The sequence below is a fragment of the Taeniopygia guttata genome, chromosome 6, assembly GCF_048771995.1.
Source record: "Taeniopygia guttata chromosome 6, bTaeGut7.mat, whole genome shotgun sequence".
Classification (NCBI taxonomy): domain Eukaryota; kingdom Metazoa; phylum Chordata; class Aves; order Passeriformes; family Estrildidae; genus Taeniopygia; species Taeniopygia guttata.
In genome coordinates this window covers 22,589,023-22,606,776 of record NC_133031.1, presented here as the reverse complement: position 1 = coordinate 22,606,776, position 17,754 = coordinate 22,589,023, and the positions used below count along the sequence as shown (strand labels likewise).

General features: G+C 35.2%; 1 protein-coding gene across 1 annotated transcript in view; it reads left to right on the top strand.

Annotated features, from left to right (window-relative positions):
• Positions 1-17,754, top strand: part of ADGRA1 (adhesion G protein-coupled receptor A1) — a 254,011-nt gene that overhangs the window by 81,559 nt on the left and 154,698 nt on the right. The window contains exons 3-4 of the mRNA XM_030276174.4: positions 11,208-11,279; positions 15,059-15,130. Coding sequence (XP_030132034.4) covers positions 11,208-11,279; positions 15,059-15,130 — 144 coding nt within the window. The remainder of the gene's footprint in view (positions 1-11,207; positions 11,280-15,058; positions 15,131-17,754) is intronic.

Here is a 17,754-nt window from a genome sequence, read left to right as displayed (position 1 = left end):
CATGTGCATTATTTATGGACCTCTATGCCAACTGTTGCTAATCTGTGGAGGTGAGTTATAGTAACAATTATCAGGAATTCTCTCTCAAAATTTCAAAATAGAAAAGTTGGAATGACCTGCTCCCCGGTAACTGGTTTTACATCAGGCCATCTCTTAGGGAGATTTCCAGTCATCTTTTAATAAAACAGTTGGATTCTGCTAGTGTACAAATAGTTAGAGAGAGCTTTAATTCACAATTACCTAGAATTGAAATCAGCATCGCAGAGCTAGTGTTCAGCTGAAAAGGTTTGAGATCACTTGAAAGAAATGACAATGTAGAAAGGAAATATCACTTTGAAACAGCATTGTTTCCCTGTTAATAAATGTCTCCTAAAGAGAGAAATATTTTAGTGGTTTTGAATAAGGAGACATGGCAGGGTCCAAGGTCAAGTTTATTTTTCTTGAAGTAAAATAGCCATGAGGAGAGTTGCTTTTGCAGAAGATCAGTTGAGAGGCTTACGTACCACAACCCAAACTGCATACTGAGCAGTTAATATTGTTCCAAATAAAAGAAGATAGTTTTTGTTATTAAAACAATAGAGAGTAATAAAGCTGTAGTGCTTTGTAATTTTTCCATTGGTGGATGTTTTTTCTGTTGGCCATCCTGTCGGAGTCTTTGGAGGAATAAGAAAAGTGTAGCCCTACTGATGTTTAGGAATATAAATCTTAATTTGTGAAGGACTAGTGAAGCCTCATCTGTGCAAGTTTCCTTCACTAAGAGATGCAGGAGATATATGAAATACAAGATCTAATTTAACTTGATCATTAATTATTACTTACATATTTACTACTACTATGACTACTACTACTATTATATAAAACTATTAAAATTCTATGTATTATGTAATTAAAATACTTTGAGGCAATCTCTATGCTATTGTATTTTGCTGGTACAGTGGTCATTATCTTTGTGCTCCATATGTCTCATATAATCAGGATATTTTTGCCTTTATAGACATGATTTAATATATTATGACTTTAATAATAATATATATCTTTATATATCACATTAATTGTCCTAGTATCTAAAAGTTTCATAAGGAGACTATAGAAGAATTAATATAATTACATTCTTTAATAGAATGAAGTTTTCAAGTGATGATCATAAATCATAATTCAATAATTCATTTTACTGGACAAAAATTTTAAGAAGCTATTTTTATTTTGTCTAAAAACATTAGATAGATCCCAGTCTAGTGCTATGAAGTGTTTTATGAGTAGGCACTGGATCCATCACCTTTTAAAAGGGCAAAAAATGGTGTGTTTCTTTTCAGGTGTAAAAGATTAAAATGTTTCAAAATGGGAGGAACGAATGTAAGACACGTATTTTTGTTAAATGTAATCCCAGGGAAATTGTTTAGTGGAAATACATCTTCAAAATTATTACAGTTATTGTATGAACAGAAAACAGTCAGAACATGACAAAAGCCAGGAAATTTCTTCTTTAAATTGAGAGGATAGGAATGTAAGCAAAGGGAATGAAATACAGGGCAAATTACTAGTGGTTAAAAGTGAGAGAATTGATTAGAAACAGAATGAAAGAAAGTTGTGCTAGATGACTGCAGGCTGGAATGAAAGGTTATAATTTGCAGATCACTTTTGGTGTCAATTTAGAATTAAAAGCATCTTTCCTGTTAGTGCAAAACACTTGTACAATTAAATAAAATGCCAGTTCCTCAGGGTCAGCTGTAGCTGCATTCCTGACCTAGAGCAGTCTTAATAGTCTGCTGGTTTAGATACATTTATGTGATGCAAGAGTTGTGATTCCAAGGGATTATTTTTATATACCTCTTAAAATGCAGGTTTCTTAGGAGTTTTGCTTGAACTTTTGTTGTTGAGTCATAGTTTTCCTGCAGTATAAATTTTTACTTTATGAAACAGTTGATTAGACACCAAAATTGTTCTTGCCTTAGTACAAACATTAGGAGTTTTATCAGGGCATTGTATATTAGGAAAAATATAAAATATGTTCTATATAAAAATTAAGTATTATAATAAGTGACAGGAATATAAAATAAACTCACTTGTAAAGTTAGTTTATAGGGCTGTCTAAATCATGAACGATATTTCTTTTTCCTGGGATTTTTTTTTTTTAATTCACGTAACATAGTTTAATTGTATTTCAGCACATCACTTAATTGAATTTATGAATATCTCTGCTTCTGTTTCCCCTTAGAACCACAAATAGTTCTCTTAGTCTGATGTGCAGTCAGCCAAGGTCAGCCCACCACAATGATATATCCCTCTGAAATTTTATATAGTGATGTCATTAAGATAACACATGATTTGTGTCAGATGCTGTCATCCTTTAGATGTAGCAAGTGCAGATTTATAAATACATGTCTTAAAGTAGCTGCCACAAAATCCCTTTTCTTCCACCAGGTTCTTCCTCAATGCAGCTCTCCCAGAGCCCCAGCAGCCCTGGGAGGTGTTAACAGGGCTGTTCGTACCTGACCACCAGCTTTTGTGTGCCCTGCATGCCTGGAGGAGGGTTTGATGAGTAAACTGATTTATTTGTGGGAGAGAATAGCTGGATCCTAGGCCTGAACTAGGAATCCTGTGGAAATAAAGCACTATTTCTGACAGCCTGAGAGATAGGCAATGTAATGAAAGTAGAAGAGATGCCATGAAATAAGATATGAGTAAATAAGCTGGGAAAAGAGCTGTTACTCTGTGTGGTGAGAAGGATTGATAAGGAAGGGATGCCTAACGGAACAAAACATGCCAACAGCTTTCAGCAATAATGATCTCCAACAATAACATTTTTCCAACAATAACATCTTTCCCTGCATCCTTTTTTTTTGTGTTTCATTTCCTGTTTCCTCCATTTTTTTGGTATTCTTTCAGACTGTGAAGACCTGTGGGTGTTCCTGTGGCCCCAGCTACTATCGTGTGTTATTATGTCTGTGTTGATTTTTTTTTTTTTTGGTTTTTTTTTGGTTTTTCAATGACTTTGCATATCCTAAGGCTGAATAACTGAAACTTTTATATAAGCAAAAGAAAATTCATTTTAAAACCCTATGATTTTGCCTAAAACACTAGTGATGAAACAAGGCATAAAAATAATTGAAAAATAACATTTCAAGTGGGACTAACACAGGCAGGTTATTAAATATATGCCACCTTATTATTATTTATAATAGAATATATTTTGGCTTGAAATTAATATTGGCAATTCTGAGATAGAAGAAATAAGATTTTTTAGCTTCTTTAAAAGAATTTTTCCTTTAAAATCTCAAGATACGCATTGTATAGAATACAAAGTATATGGCAATGAGTTTAAAGAATAGGTAGAAATTATACATTCGCATAGAACCACTGGTCTTATTTTTCAGACTTGTAGTTTGCTCATCTGTATTTTACATGAAATCTTAGTAAAAAGTAGTTTTAAATTTCTGACATTTACCTACAGGAAAGTGCAAATTTATAAACTGTACACTGAAAATACTCAAGGAGGTTCTGCAGAGGGCTCGCATTAACCCTCATTTCTGCAGAAGACAATTCTGCATGCCTTCTCATTAGCACATGTGGTTGGTTTTTGAAAAACTAAAATTTGTCTATGTTATACCAAAGACCCAGTTTATATAAAACGGGGCCTTCTGGGGAAGGATTCTCAGACCAGTCTTCCAACAAGATTTAATTCCTCTGAGGTGAACTGCTTATAGGCAGTTCTTCCCTGTTATCCTTAAACTACTTACTGGCAATTTAAATTGACAGTATTTCTGTGCAATTAATGTTGCCTCTAACACTGAAATTAAGTTTTCAGATGGTTTCTACATTTGTTTTCCCCCCTCCTATTCTGGAAAGGGTTTCCTTCTCTGTATGATGCTGGCATGTATCTGGGTGTTGCCATATTCTCAGGTAAATGGGAGGAACAGCTTTGACTATGATGGTTCCTAGAGTTGGGTGGAGATTACTGCAGTGTTCCCTCATCTCCCTCATCATGAGCTGAATAGTTACTGCAGGTCCCAGGACTCAGTATCTATGTCAGGGTCCATGCTCTTTGTGATGTTGTTAATTAAGATTCTTACTCTTTTAATGAAACTCTGTAGCAAAAATAAGTAGGAAGAAAGATGGAGCTGCTCCTTGACATTTTTTAATTGATTCACCTTGGGTTTAGAAATGTTCTACTTCTCTATTATGAAAACAATACAGTGAAATAAATGTTGTAGGAAAAATGATTCCTATTTTCTTGATCTGCACTGACTAATAAACTGTCTTAGTTTTGGCTCAGAAGTACTCCTAGATTAATCTGTGTGCCATCTGCAGATACTTATCTTTCATTTACACCTCAGGCTAAAAATCATTCCTCTTTTCTTTGGATGTTTTAAGACATGAAATCTCAAATTGAAATTCAATAATGAATCACTTGTGGTTTTCCAACTCAATCTTGATACAGTAAAAGGAAAAGAATCAAATATTTCCTTAAAAAATGACCCACCCAAAACTCTATGATATGATGGATGTATCTTTTAAGGTTCTCATATCTAAATAAACACATTTTCATTACACTGATACCTCTGATAATTTGGTATAAAAATTAAAATCTCTATATTTTGTTATGAAAGATTAATTCAGATGCACTTTTGAAAGTTCTGGATAAATTTCCAGTGTTTCATGTTATTTTTGTATTATTATGCTAGAGTTTGAAATGTGACCTAGGAATGTTGAATATACAGTGCTGGAAATCTGTAACAGCCAAAGCAATGCAGTCTTAGAATGTGGAATAACAACTCCTACAACAGGAACTGAAACCTTTCTCAGTAGAAAGTGTGTTTTACCCACTTTCTAGGTTTTACATTTTATTTGATCTCTGTGTTTCGTTTTTAAAAAAATATGGTTGAGGATACTTTTCTCCTGACTTATAAATTTTCCTTACAGTTTTCTCACAGGCTGGAATTAATCTCTGAACTAATTTATTTTTCTTTTTGTTTTTCTTCCTTCCCCCAACGATTAGCTTTTTGCAAGAGGTGTGGGGCACATGTCAAGAAACATAAGCCATGGTGAGCTGCCTTCTGGGCAGGAATACAGAGAGAAGTCCCAGTAGGTGTAGAATTTTAGGAAGCCTCTATCTCTTTGCAGCTACCACAGGTTTCAGTGTTCCTCATGTCTCTCCATAGTTACGGGCAGACACCAGCTCTGCCGTTGTAATCAGCGTAATGCCAGATCTGTCTGTGCACCAAGGCCTTGCTGCCAGCAGGGAGGCATTTTCTGCTGGCACTGCAGAGCTGTGGACACTGAAACCCTCTTCATCAGCTCTCAGCAGTTACTTCTTCTGACCTTTCAGTCTTGGTTTAGCCCCATACAACTGCTCCAAGTGACCCCTCCTTGGGTGCTGGGTGGCACCGTCACTCTGTCTTCAGTGCCCAGGTTACAAGTGCCAAGCATCTGCTTCTGTGCCTAATGTGATCTTACCACATATGTCTGGGTTTGTGGCATAAAAAAGAAAGCATATGGGAACAGTTGCATATGTTTGGAATTCTGAATTTTTATTTCTTAAAAACATGCCAAAGTAGAGGAATCTGGAAGGTGTAGATGGTTTTTCTTTATTTGAAAATGCATTTAAATTTGAGCTATCAATAACAAAATGCTGAAAGTAGAGGCAGATGCCAAACATCTTTGCACCTATATTCTGGTTGGTCAATGCTATATTTAGAATGAACCTGCCTTAATTAATCTTTTAAAATGTTATTTTCTATCATACACATTTATAAAAATGTATCAAAAATTTGTACTACAAGTCAATCTTTTTTTATCTTGTTTTTCCAAGCTTTTTAGGGTTTTGTTTTCACTTGGCATGCTGCTTCTTCAGTTCAAATACCCTGAGTCCTACATTCTTGCTCTATGACTATTACTGTGAAAATTAAATAACTTGTAACATTCTATGGGATTCTTTGAGCTAGCAAACTACCGTAAAGCCTCTCTCTGTTCTGTTTCAGCTGCCATTCTTAGTACTTTGTTTTACACTTTTAGGCATGTTCCTAAATAATGAATAACTGCCAAATTACCACAGCATATTTGTTGTGAATGAGTCATCAGCCTTAAATTAAAAACCAAAGTGTGATGACCTTTCTGTTGTTCTGCATGTCATAATTGCCATCAAGTGATGGGTCTGAAACCTCTGATCATTCATTAGCACCTTGAGTGGATGGCAGTCTTGTTTTTGTCTAGTGTTTAGGGTCTATTGTTTTAGGGAATCCAGTCAGTAATGGCTTGGATTAAAAAGGGAAAATTAAAGGAAAATGCATCATCAGCATGCTAAACAAACAAAAGACCTATAGTATCTGTGTCTGGAAAGGCAGACCATTATTGGACAATTATTGTCCATATTTCTGGGCATATTTATGTTTATTATCTGACGTTTCTAACTGAAAAGAGTTTTGTCTTTATCTCTTGGAATTTAACTGAGATGTAACCATAACTTTTCTGATTCTGGAAAGTAGGTTAAATATCCATTCTCATAATTAAAAAAAAAAAAATTAAATAAAGACTACAAATGAGCCCTGGAGTTCCAAGGGAGCACCTTAGTTAATTTAGTTACTGATGATAGTACCAGGTAACTGCTATTACTTCACCTGCCTGTTTAATGAGATATGTTTTTCCAACAATGCATTTACCAGCAATGGAGATGAAAATAAGTTTTGATTATATCTCTACCACCAAAGTACAGCAAGTTACTGGCTCCTGTACAGATGGGTACCTTTGAAATGTCTTCAAAACATATTTTGCCAATATCAACTTAATTCTTGTTTCTTGTATCCAGGAGTGCCAGCCCTGACTGTTGCTGTCATGATGGCAGAATAGGTGCTAACTCTTGTCTTCCATCGCTGGCTATGCCTCTTTCCCACTGCAGTGACCATAATATTTTCTTCAAAGATCTCAAGTCTGCATTCATTTCTCAGCAAAGATGACATTCAATTTAGCTGTAATATTTCACATGAGAAAAAAGTGGAAGATGCGACCTTATTTTGTTTTTTGTCTGTTGTTGTTGTTTCATAGTAATATGCAAAATGTGGAAAGTCAGTCATATTTCATTGGTATTTGGCATCTGCTCAACAACTGATTGCTCTTCTCAGAGCTTTTTTGGAAAGTTTGCAGCACCATAATGACAGCTTTCTAAACACAGATGTCCTCTTGGTACAACCTATAATTTTTTATGAAAGATGTATCAATGTCAGGAATTTGAACACAGTACTGGAATTAGTTGAATATTTTCGTTATGAATATGTATTCAAAATATCTACAGTACTTATACTGTAAGTTGGAGAAAGAATATGCAATGTCTGAAGGCAAATATGTTGGTACAAATCATCAGAATATAGTTTAAGTTAAAGTGATTCCTTTGTTAATGGACCGTCTATACTTCAGTGAACTTTTGCCCACTATGTTCTGTACTGTGTAAGTGCACACAGTGACCTCGAAGCATCAAGAATCTCAGGAATACATTCAGATAATTGGGGATTTGGCCACAGAAGATGTCTAATAGCTGAGAGGCCTGGAGTAGTTACTAAATGTTCTTGTGATGTCCCATTAGTAGCCTGTTCCTCTTGTTTCATTTACCTCTCAGCTAAGCCATCAGGAAGTGAATACTTCAAACACAAATTCCCCCACATCAAGTCAGCAATTTTTCTTAAGGTTTCTCTTAACAAAGTAAAAGTCAGTTGAAAGCTTAATGTGTAAATTGATAAACTTCCAGCCTCTTGTGGTTCTTAGTAAAGGAATCCTGGATTGTATTTACCTGTGGGCCTATTATTTGCAAATACCTACAAATAAGAAGACAGTGCTTAATGGTTGTTGTATGTAAATTATGTAAATTCAGACTTGCTGGTGAAATGAAAGTCTACTCTGTAACCATTTGAGATTGTTTTTTAATGATAACAGAGTCCATTCTATATTGTTCTTCTACCTATTTAGGTCAAGTTAAGATCAGAGTACCCTGCAGAAAGTTTATGTAGCAACCCTAATGATATTAGGAAAAATATAGTTCAATAAATATTGTCCCATTTTGATTTTGTGCAGCTCTGCAGCCTGGATATAAGTGCTGCAGTTTTTATGACTATAGCTAATTTCCTGTAGCTTCCCTCTATCTGTACTTGTACATGGCACTTGGTTTTGATTTATTTTCAGGTCTATACTCCCACACCACTAATGACACGTCACTCAGATTCAGAATAGATACTTTAAAGTTAGAATGCAGCATCAGAAATGATGGAAAATTGTAACTGTTAGTTAGAAAATGCTTTCTTTTTGGACTTCAACTGGGTCACACTGTGGTCATTCAATATTATGATACTGGGGTTCTTTCGCTTCTCTCTTGCTTTTGGTTGATGATAAAATCACTTGTCTGGTATAGGTGCATGTGTGTGGTCCAGCCTGGGCTGCTCTTTGGCTTGTCTTGGATCACAACCTTTTGCCAAACCTCAGCAGTAGCTCTTGGGGAAAAAATGTAAACATACAACCAGATTTATTCTGGGTTCTTTATTTAGCTCAGTGCAAGTTAATTCTAATTGCTATAAGGCTTCAATATGACAAACTTTTTTCTAAATCAGAAAATGGGAGAAGCTAATTTAATATTTTAATTATAGTAATTTAGTAAAAAATACAAGTGGGTGGGAAGCAAATGGTATCTCCTAATGCAGAAGTACAAATTTTAGGTGTTTAATAGTTGTGATAATTTTATTTATTAATTTTAGTCACATTAAAAGAAGTGCTCAAGGGTCACAAGGAAGGAAACACCTATTTTTTTAGGCCAGAATTATATGGAAACATTATGCAATAATACTAATTACTAAGAAAGTGCCAGAATTGTGGGCAGTGTAATCATCTACAATTTTCTGAGAATATCCTTACAAAAATGACCTTCCTATTTTAAGTGTAATTTCTAAAATAAGGAGACCAAATATCTCATTTGTGACAGTGTAAGTGATGGACATTTTCCATGAAATGGTCCACCTTCTACTAACATGAAATGACCTTTTTTCTTCCTGTAGGTGATAGTTGAGGATTATACTGTTTTTTCCTATGTGGTTACAAGTTCTGGGGAAACAGGACAGAGTTTTCATAAACTAGAACATAGAAGATTTCAGTAAATGGAAGGCCTTTTGTCTGCTAGGTTATTTTGACTGTCATTAAAACTCACCTGTAAACAGCTTGCCACTTACCCTGACTATTTTATATTTGTTCTGAGCTGTTACCACTCTTGGCTACAAGAACTGATCACTTTGCCTGATTGCAACTTGCAGAATATTTAGATGAGGTGGCAGTTAACACAGAATGTATGTAATAGATATAAAGATTACTTATTTAAACTGGCAGTGTCCCCTGCCTAAAATGCACATATTTGCATATGTACTAAGCCTCTTAGGTTGTTTACAAGTGAGTAAACACTTCAGTGTAAAGCTTGAGACAGGTTTTTGCTTTCTCTTATGAGTTGTAAGAATACAGCTGTTCCATGATAAAAATAGTATTCTTCCAGTCTTTTTTATATGGATTTACTTCTGCAAGTTAAATAACTTCTTTGACCTGAGTAGTTACATAATTAACATACTGTACAAGCAAAAGGAGTAGACACAAATGTTTAGTATTGAATATTTGAATATTAAAATACATGAGGCTTTGAGTTACCCACAGAGCAAAAACCCTAAATCATCAAAGGAATAAACACTTGTGTAGATTAATTTTTGCCAAACAAAAGGCTTGTCCTTGCAAGTTAACTCTGGAGGAGAGGGTGCAGAACTTTTGTTTAAACAGTTTTATTTATTATAAGGTGTGGAAAATGCACAGTTAAAGAAATGGTCAGAACTTCTTGAGCAAATTAAGACAAAGAAAGATAAATCCAGTAGCTGCTGCTGATACCAGGGAACTAAGATGAGAATGTTTGACCACAAAACATTAAAAAAACTCCCTAAAGTTTCTTGCAATTCTCAGACTTCTTAAATACTGTGTTGCAGGCTGAAAGCTGAACTAGACTCTTAAAGAGTCCAACTTAGATCTTAGTTAGGCACAAATCACTCATGGACATCGTTGCTACAATGGAATGGGTGTGAGACACAAGTTTTTGGAACTGTATTCAAGAGATGTGCAAAAATGACTAGAAAAGTGCAAAAATACTTATTTTTGATTTTGACTTTGAAAATAAGAGATACCCTTCTGTGAAATAAACATTTGGGATGAAATCTTGTCCTATTCAGGCCAAACACATATAGTGGACTCAAGACTTCAGCTAGTGTGAATTTTATCTGCAGTAAAATAAAAAGTCATAAATAAGATTATTCTAGTGGCTGTTGCTCCATCCATGCTTTGGCAGAGTCAAGCAGTGTATATGCTGTAATTTCTGGAAATGACCAGCCTGAGAAACAGCACTGAAATTAGTGAGCACCAGTTGCTCCCTATGAATTGCAAATTATCAGAAGATGAACACAGCCTACAAGAATGTACAGCGTTTGTCTCCTAGGCCTGCTTATCTGGTTGCACTGAAGGCACTTCCTCAGGGTTCACATCACAAAAGTCTTGGAGACTTTTCAGTAGTAAATCTCTGTGGGGACTGAGCTGAGAGCAGTGTCTTGGCCCCAAGCTCTGTGTCAAGAGCAGATGAGATTACTAATGCCAGTGAAATATTCTTTATCTGTAAAACAGCCAATCCTCTGGATTGTCAGCAAGTGCAAAATGAAGCAACAATCTGCCAAATAGGAGAAACTGTATTTCAGAACAGAAACCTGACCTGTCTCTTTGTCCCACATGCCAACTTCTTTGCCTACACTAGGTGGAAATGAGAAATTTATTAAGTGTAAAGTGCACAGTACAATGAATAAGCAAGCTAAAAGGCTCTTGCTTTGCTGACTAATTATTTCATTCACTCACACTGATTAAAACATTTTTTCCTGGGGCGAGTATGGCTGGTAAACTTGTTTTGAAAAGTATAAATAGGAAGAGAAGAACTAAAACAAACAGATTTTTTTTTAAGCATCTAATCTTAACCATCTTACTTGGAAAATTATGTTTTTATATACTGCAGATGGTGTACTGTTTTTGATGCTACTAGTTAAATTCTTAGTTTTAGCTAAGGCAGATAAAGGTTAGAATTGCATTGCATTTCACACTCCACATGTGTAACAGTGGTAAAGTAGGTAAAATGATAATTAACTGCTCCTCCTATTATGTCTCTCTAGAGATCTGAAGAATAATTTGATCAGCACAATTGAGCCAGGGGCCTTCTATGGGCTTTCAGAACTGAAGCGCCTGTAAGTATTAATTCCATTTGAATTATTCTGAAAATTGTGTTTCTATCGACATTTCTATCCTTGGGCAACTCAAGTATGCCACCAAGCAATAATCAAATAAGGGCACTGGCTGTAAAATAGAAAATCACACACTCTGCTTTTTACATTTAGCATGCCTTTTTTTCCTTCTTCCCCTTCTTTCTTCCATTTCCTTTTCTTTTTTACCTTTTCCCATTTAAAAACATCAGTTTACTCTCCTGTAAGTGTCCTAACAAATACCCCTACAAAGGTAAAAAACATGCCTAATTAATGACTAAGCAGATGATATATCACTATAGACATTAATCAGAAATAACACTAAACAGTTTAGATGTGTGTGAATAATGGTTTGTGCTACACTAATTTTTTTTTTTTTTTTTACTTTTATCATAAATCAGCCCTATCAAATACATTATTAGAAAGGAAACTTTGTCCTACTATAGAGTTTGTCTACCATTTTCCCTACCATCAACCTTGACTTTGCTTAATATTTTTTTATTTTCATCATGGTTTTCTAAGGAAACAAGATCTTACACAGTATATTCCTTGTCCATCATTCTTGCAATTCTGTCTTGGAAAAGGTTCTCATAGTACTTTTGGAAGCACTGGCTGAATTTTAAACTACATTTTAGAGGGTAAAAATATCTAAGTTAGTAGGATTCTGCAGCTGGGCATTTTTCTTTTAATTAGCAAGGACTACTGACCCTCCTTAGTTGTACTCAGCCTAAGGAAAAGTGAGATGAACCCTTTTTTAATTATAATTTTCCAAGTGACAGCTTCCAAATGTCCATGCACTGCCTAACTAGGCCATCTGCACATGCCAGGCATTTTCCTAGCCATCATGTATGCTGTCTTATGAGAAAACCTATGAGAAAACAGGGATTATTTTGGTGGGATGGGAAGATGTAGATGAGAAGAAGGAATGCAAATCCACAGAAAAGGAGTTTTAGTAATCCTCTGCTTTTCTGCTGTGTGGCAGTCTCGAACCGCTGTGTGCTGGGAGCTCTGCAGAAGGTTTCTCTCTCTGATCGTGCTGTAGCTGTGTTTTCTAGTACCAGCATCTCACTTTCAGTGTGCTTGGGGAGAAGAGAGCCTGTTGCGTAATAATGACAGAGTAGGATATACATTTTTAACAAAATAAGAGCATTAGGTTTGGAGCTTTCTTGCTGGCTCCGTGCACAGGGTAACAGTAGAATACAACAATAAAAATGAGCGCTAATTGTTGCTTTGGCCACGCACTCTAATGACACAACCCTGACCTCTTGTGGGAAAACCAGGAAACCTGTGCAAGTCACGGGCTGCACATCCACAGACTGCACAGGTGCAGCCTTTAGGTCAGCCAGGAGAAAGGAATAAAGGGAGAGGAACTCATCAGGCGTTGGACAAGAGGGAAGAACAGACTTCAGCACAGTAGAATTGGCAATGTTGAGTTTTGTCATGCCAAATCTCAAAAAACCCCGTTGCTAATATGAACAAATAACACTGGGAGCAATCTAGAGACAGAGAATTGTTTAATTGCTGGACTACCACATTTGATAGAAATTTCTGTATTTCCATGGTAAACGAGAAAATATCTTCCCTCCTTTAGTGTGCAACTGTTGGGGAGGAGACAGTAGAGCAAAAGGAATAAATAGTGTAAACGCCTGTTGAATACTGAATACAGTAATTACTTTAAGACTATACATTCACATCTTTTTATTTCCTGTGTAAAATATAAATGATGCTGAGAAAAGCAGAAGCTGATGTAATGTGGGCAACTGCCAGAGAAATGCCTATGGCAAGTCAGACAGACAAGCCACAGGCTGTCAGAATGTTTTCTGTGAAGGATTTGGAGGACTGTTGTAATTTGTATTTGAATGACAAACTGAATTTTTTTAAGGGTTTACTCAAAAAGGTACATACAAAAATTAATGGAAATTGAAAATTTATGAATCACTAAAATGATGGCATTTGGTTATTAAACACAGAAGAATTCTCTAACATCAACTTTGTGAGTCAGCATTAGTAAGTTAAATGTTTAAATCCTGAAAAGGAGTACCAGCTTTTTACATATGAACTGAATTTTGTTTAATGTAACAGGTATTATTCTAGGGAAAAGTGTATTAAGTTACCTTTTCTTTTTGTTAACTTGTTTTTGAAAACATGTATTACAATACAGAAATTTTAGTCACTGCTATATAACTTCTTATGAAAATAACACTTATTGAAGAAAACTTTGAGAAAACATTGTTTATTCTTTCATTTTGGTAAAAAAAAATCTTTTAGTGCATGCCCCTCTTAAAGAAATATGCACCCATATTGTATATATTAGTATAGACAAAATCTGCTTTTGCTGCCCAGACTATGCCTCACATTGTGAAGCAGTTCTTCCATATGTGTTCAGACTTTGCCTAGACAAAAGTAAAACATTACCCAACCAAGAATTCTGGGTAGGTTCTTTTTTTGTCTTCTAATAGAAAGATAAGTAGATTAATATATATATGTACTTGTCTTAAACTTGCATTTTTAGATTTGCTATGTAGCTTTTAGTAGAATGTGAAGAATAATGCTAACATGAAATTAATTCACTATATTGTATCCTCAGTATTATCTCAGCTGTTCCCTACTTAATATCTTTGACAAGCATTTAAGAAATGTTTTCATTCTAATGTGAAGTTTCATCATATACTTGCACAACAGTATATTCTTTGTCTGATAGAAGACGATTTCATAGTGAACTCTAAAGAGATTGCCAATTTTCCAGCTAATTGAATGTGTTCCCATGAAAGCAGTAACTGGATTTGTCAAACTACAACCTTTAGTCTTCCATTTGATTACTTTAGTGTTCTCATGTATCAGTAGAAAAATATGGAACCTGCACAATGTAGTAAAGGAATCAGAAAACTACCTCTAATTCTAAAACAAGAAGTACATTCAGATCAATTGTAACATTTTTCTTTGCTGCATGATCACTTAAAATCCTTATGTAATTGCAGTTAGTTTTTAAAAAATGTACTTGGTGAGAAGGAAAATTTGGGTCAAGGTTGAAAAACCAAATACATAAAAATCAAACTCTAATCTACCAACGGGCATATTCATGTTTTTACCACAATATGATTGCTTATACCTGTCTTTGTCTCCTTCCTGTAAGCATCCTGTACACTATATTGCATGTATGGCTTATACAGAAAACATTTTTTGCTTTCTGTAGGCAAATGTAATGGAATGTAATGCCTTTTACTGTTTGTGCTCTCAGAAAGCCACAGTATTGCTCTTGAAAGAGTTTGCCAAGTGCTTATCAAAACTGACCTCACTAGCTCCAAAATTAATTGCCTTCTGGTTTCTGTGGTTTCAGCTAGAAAGGCTGCTGTTAATGAGATAAAACATGAGTAAACATTAAAAAAAAGAAAAGTCAGTTTTGGCTGAATATTGCATGGAGCAAAATGAATAGTATTCTTCCTAAGTTAAAAACCGCAGGTGCTAATAACTAAGATCAGGAAAATTCTGTATATTTGTAATACTACTTTGCTTTTATTTACTACATATATATAAAAAGCCATTTTAATGAAATTAGAAGTCACAGTACGATTTGTGGAATATTGCTCAATAATGTTAATATAAAAGTTATTTAATTCAGTTATGTTACATTATGGGAAAAGGTTTTATTTCTTATTTGTCTATAACTCCTTAAGTATTAAAAATATAGATGCTTTGTGTGATTACATAGGTTTGTATATAAATAAGACAGACTCAATGTTTCATGGGATTTTTGTTTGTTTCAGGGATCTTTCAAATAACAGAATTGGTTGCCTAACACCAGAAATGTTTGTTGGACTTAATAATCTTCACAAACTGTGAGTATGACACCAGTTTTGTTTTAAACAGAAAAAAATCTCAACTGTCACATGACTGATTTGAGTATAGTTGGCAAGAAAATTACATTATGAGAAAGTTGTAGGTTTTCTACTAAAAGGCCCCTGTCCTGAGCCTTTGATTGTGATGAGTTGATATTTTAAATAAGTTTTCTCTATTTAAATTGTAAAATCTGTCAGAAATGCAAAGAATTAAATTTCATTTCCACATTAAAAAGAGGCTAAACATGAAATTTCTTTTTGCATATCTAAGGAACAATTAAAATAAGTTGGCTGTAAATTTCCTGTCTGGGAAAGAGGAAATTCATAGGAAAAATCCTGGTTTAAGTGGACATTTGACTGAGCTCAGGAGGGCCCTGTATCTTCATTCAGACCTGTCTTCTGTCTTCATTCCTGAATTAGAAATAAATTCCTATACTGTATCCTATAGTATAGTCATTCCCATAGTATGTGTCAAATCTCATACTTTATTTTCATGCTTTCCAGCCAGTTATGGCATTTCCTTGGACAAACAGGGAAATCTTTCTAGAAAGATATGCCATCAGGTCAAGATAACACCAGGTAAAAGGCTGAAGTCTGGCACACTTACAGATCCCATTAATGAGAGTAACTATGCCAGGTCTTCTTTGTTGAAAACAAATGAGGACAGAGGATGGGAAGAGCCTTGATAGCACATAATGAACAGGTGCAACCTGCCCCTCTTTTTACTCATCTCAGATGATGTGCCAAATTAGGCAAGCCCAACTCAGCTGTTGAGGGCTTTTATCTCTGCCTTTGTTGTGCACAGTGAAGATGACTGTGACTATAAAACCAGATTACCTTGGAAGGTAAGTTTAATTCAAAATGGTGAAGTCATGTTACTAAATGGAATGTGTTTCTAGTTGCTAGGAACAGACTCAATAGAAACTGTTCAAATCCATGCTCTCTCAGAAAGATCTGATATTTCCATTCACACATCTGTAAGACCCCATCTTAAAAGTGAATTAGAAGTTCAGTACAGAACATCAGTCTCTTGGTGGCAAAGAACAGAAATTCATTCCCAGAGAGTGCGCAGCAGTTGGTCTGTGACAGTTTTTGGCTGTACTGTCCGTTTTCTCTGAAGCTCAGGAAAGAATGTGGCAGTGTATCTCCACACCCTTCGCTGATGCCAGAGATGCTGGAAAAGGCACAAGGTGCAGCCTGACTGCCCGCGGTTACTGGGCTGATCAAACCACACCAGCACAGTTTCCTTTTGTACAATTTGCTACATACCTGCTATTTCTGGTAGCCTGAGTATCTGTCCCAGCACTGGCAGTTTTTTTCGGAGCTGTAAGGACCAGAGAAAGACTCACCAGTTCCCTCTGCACAGCCATTAATGTTGTATTTTCTTGCATCCAGTCCTTTTGTGCCCTAACTTTCATTTTGAAATGGCTGTGATTAAGAGTTAGCTGTATAATTTTCTTTCTGAGGCCCCAGTTTATAGCAGAAATTTGAATAACACATTTCTTAAGTTTAGCTCCCAAGTGTCAGTCTAGTACTATTTTTCACTTTTAATAATGTTATTTAATGAATTACAAGTCTTTTCATGTTTAAGAAGGTTCATATCTTCTTGTTCTCTTAATGTGGACCAAACTTTGGTTTAGTTATTGTCAGATTTCATGTTCATGTTCTCTTAATGCTGTGAGACAGTCATTGTTGGAGGCTCTAAATGCAACCACTCAGAAGACCATTTCTGCAGAGCAGTCTTAGTCCCCTCCCTTCCATCTTGTCCATTATCTTACTTTGTTTTACAGTAATGCACTTAACACCAGGTCTTTCACGCTTTTATGGATATGATGTCCATGCTTCAGTGAAAAAATTATGATTCTGGTAACTGGAGACCTCTTAGTCTGGCCTCTTTCTATTTTATAAGTGAGTTTTGAAAGAAAGAAAAATGGAAAAAAAAAAAAGTTGGCAAGTCAGAAATTGGTAAAAAAATCAATATGTGGCTTTAGATGGTGTATAATGTATAAAAAGATCTTTAATCTTAAAAATCAGTAATGTGATAGATTTAGGCTGTATATAATGCCTACTCTTTAATAATCTCTTGGTTATAATAGAGTAGCATTGCTGAAGTATCTTTTGCACCATGTCTTAGCATACTTTCCAAATTTTAAATTTTTCCTGACACTTTGATAAGCTTTTCCTGTTATCTGCTCTCCAGTTCTTTGACCTTTTAAAAATCTGAATTATTTTTTTTGAGATATAAGGTTTGGTTGGCTTAAATGGATTATTAAATGGACTAAATGTATTAACATTTAGTCTATGTTTCATTTTTCTTATTTGGGTTTTAAATTGCATTTCTAGCACTGACCTAATAAATAGGCCCATCCTGCACTGTAGTCTATGTGGCCTAGTGTTTTATTAATTACTTCATTTATTTTATTAGTAGTAGTATTTCAAAAGGCTATCTTTTGGAAATCAGAGGCTTAGTAAAAGTTTAGTCTACCTTATCCTTTTGTCTGAAGTGAATCATTTCATGACTGCTATGTTAAAAGCTGCAGCTGCCTTGCAGGGATTGTCCTCCTCACTGAACCAGAGTCAAGAGTACCACCACGCTTGTTGGCTCACTGATTATTTTGTGAAGA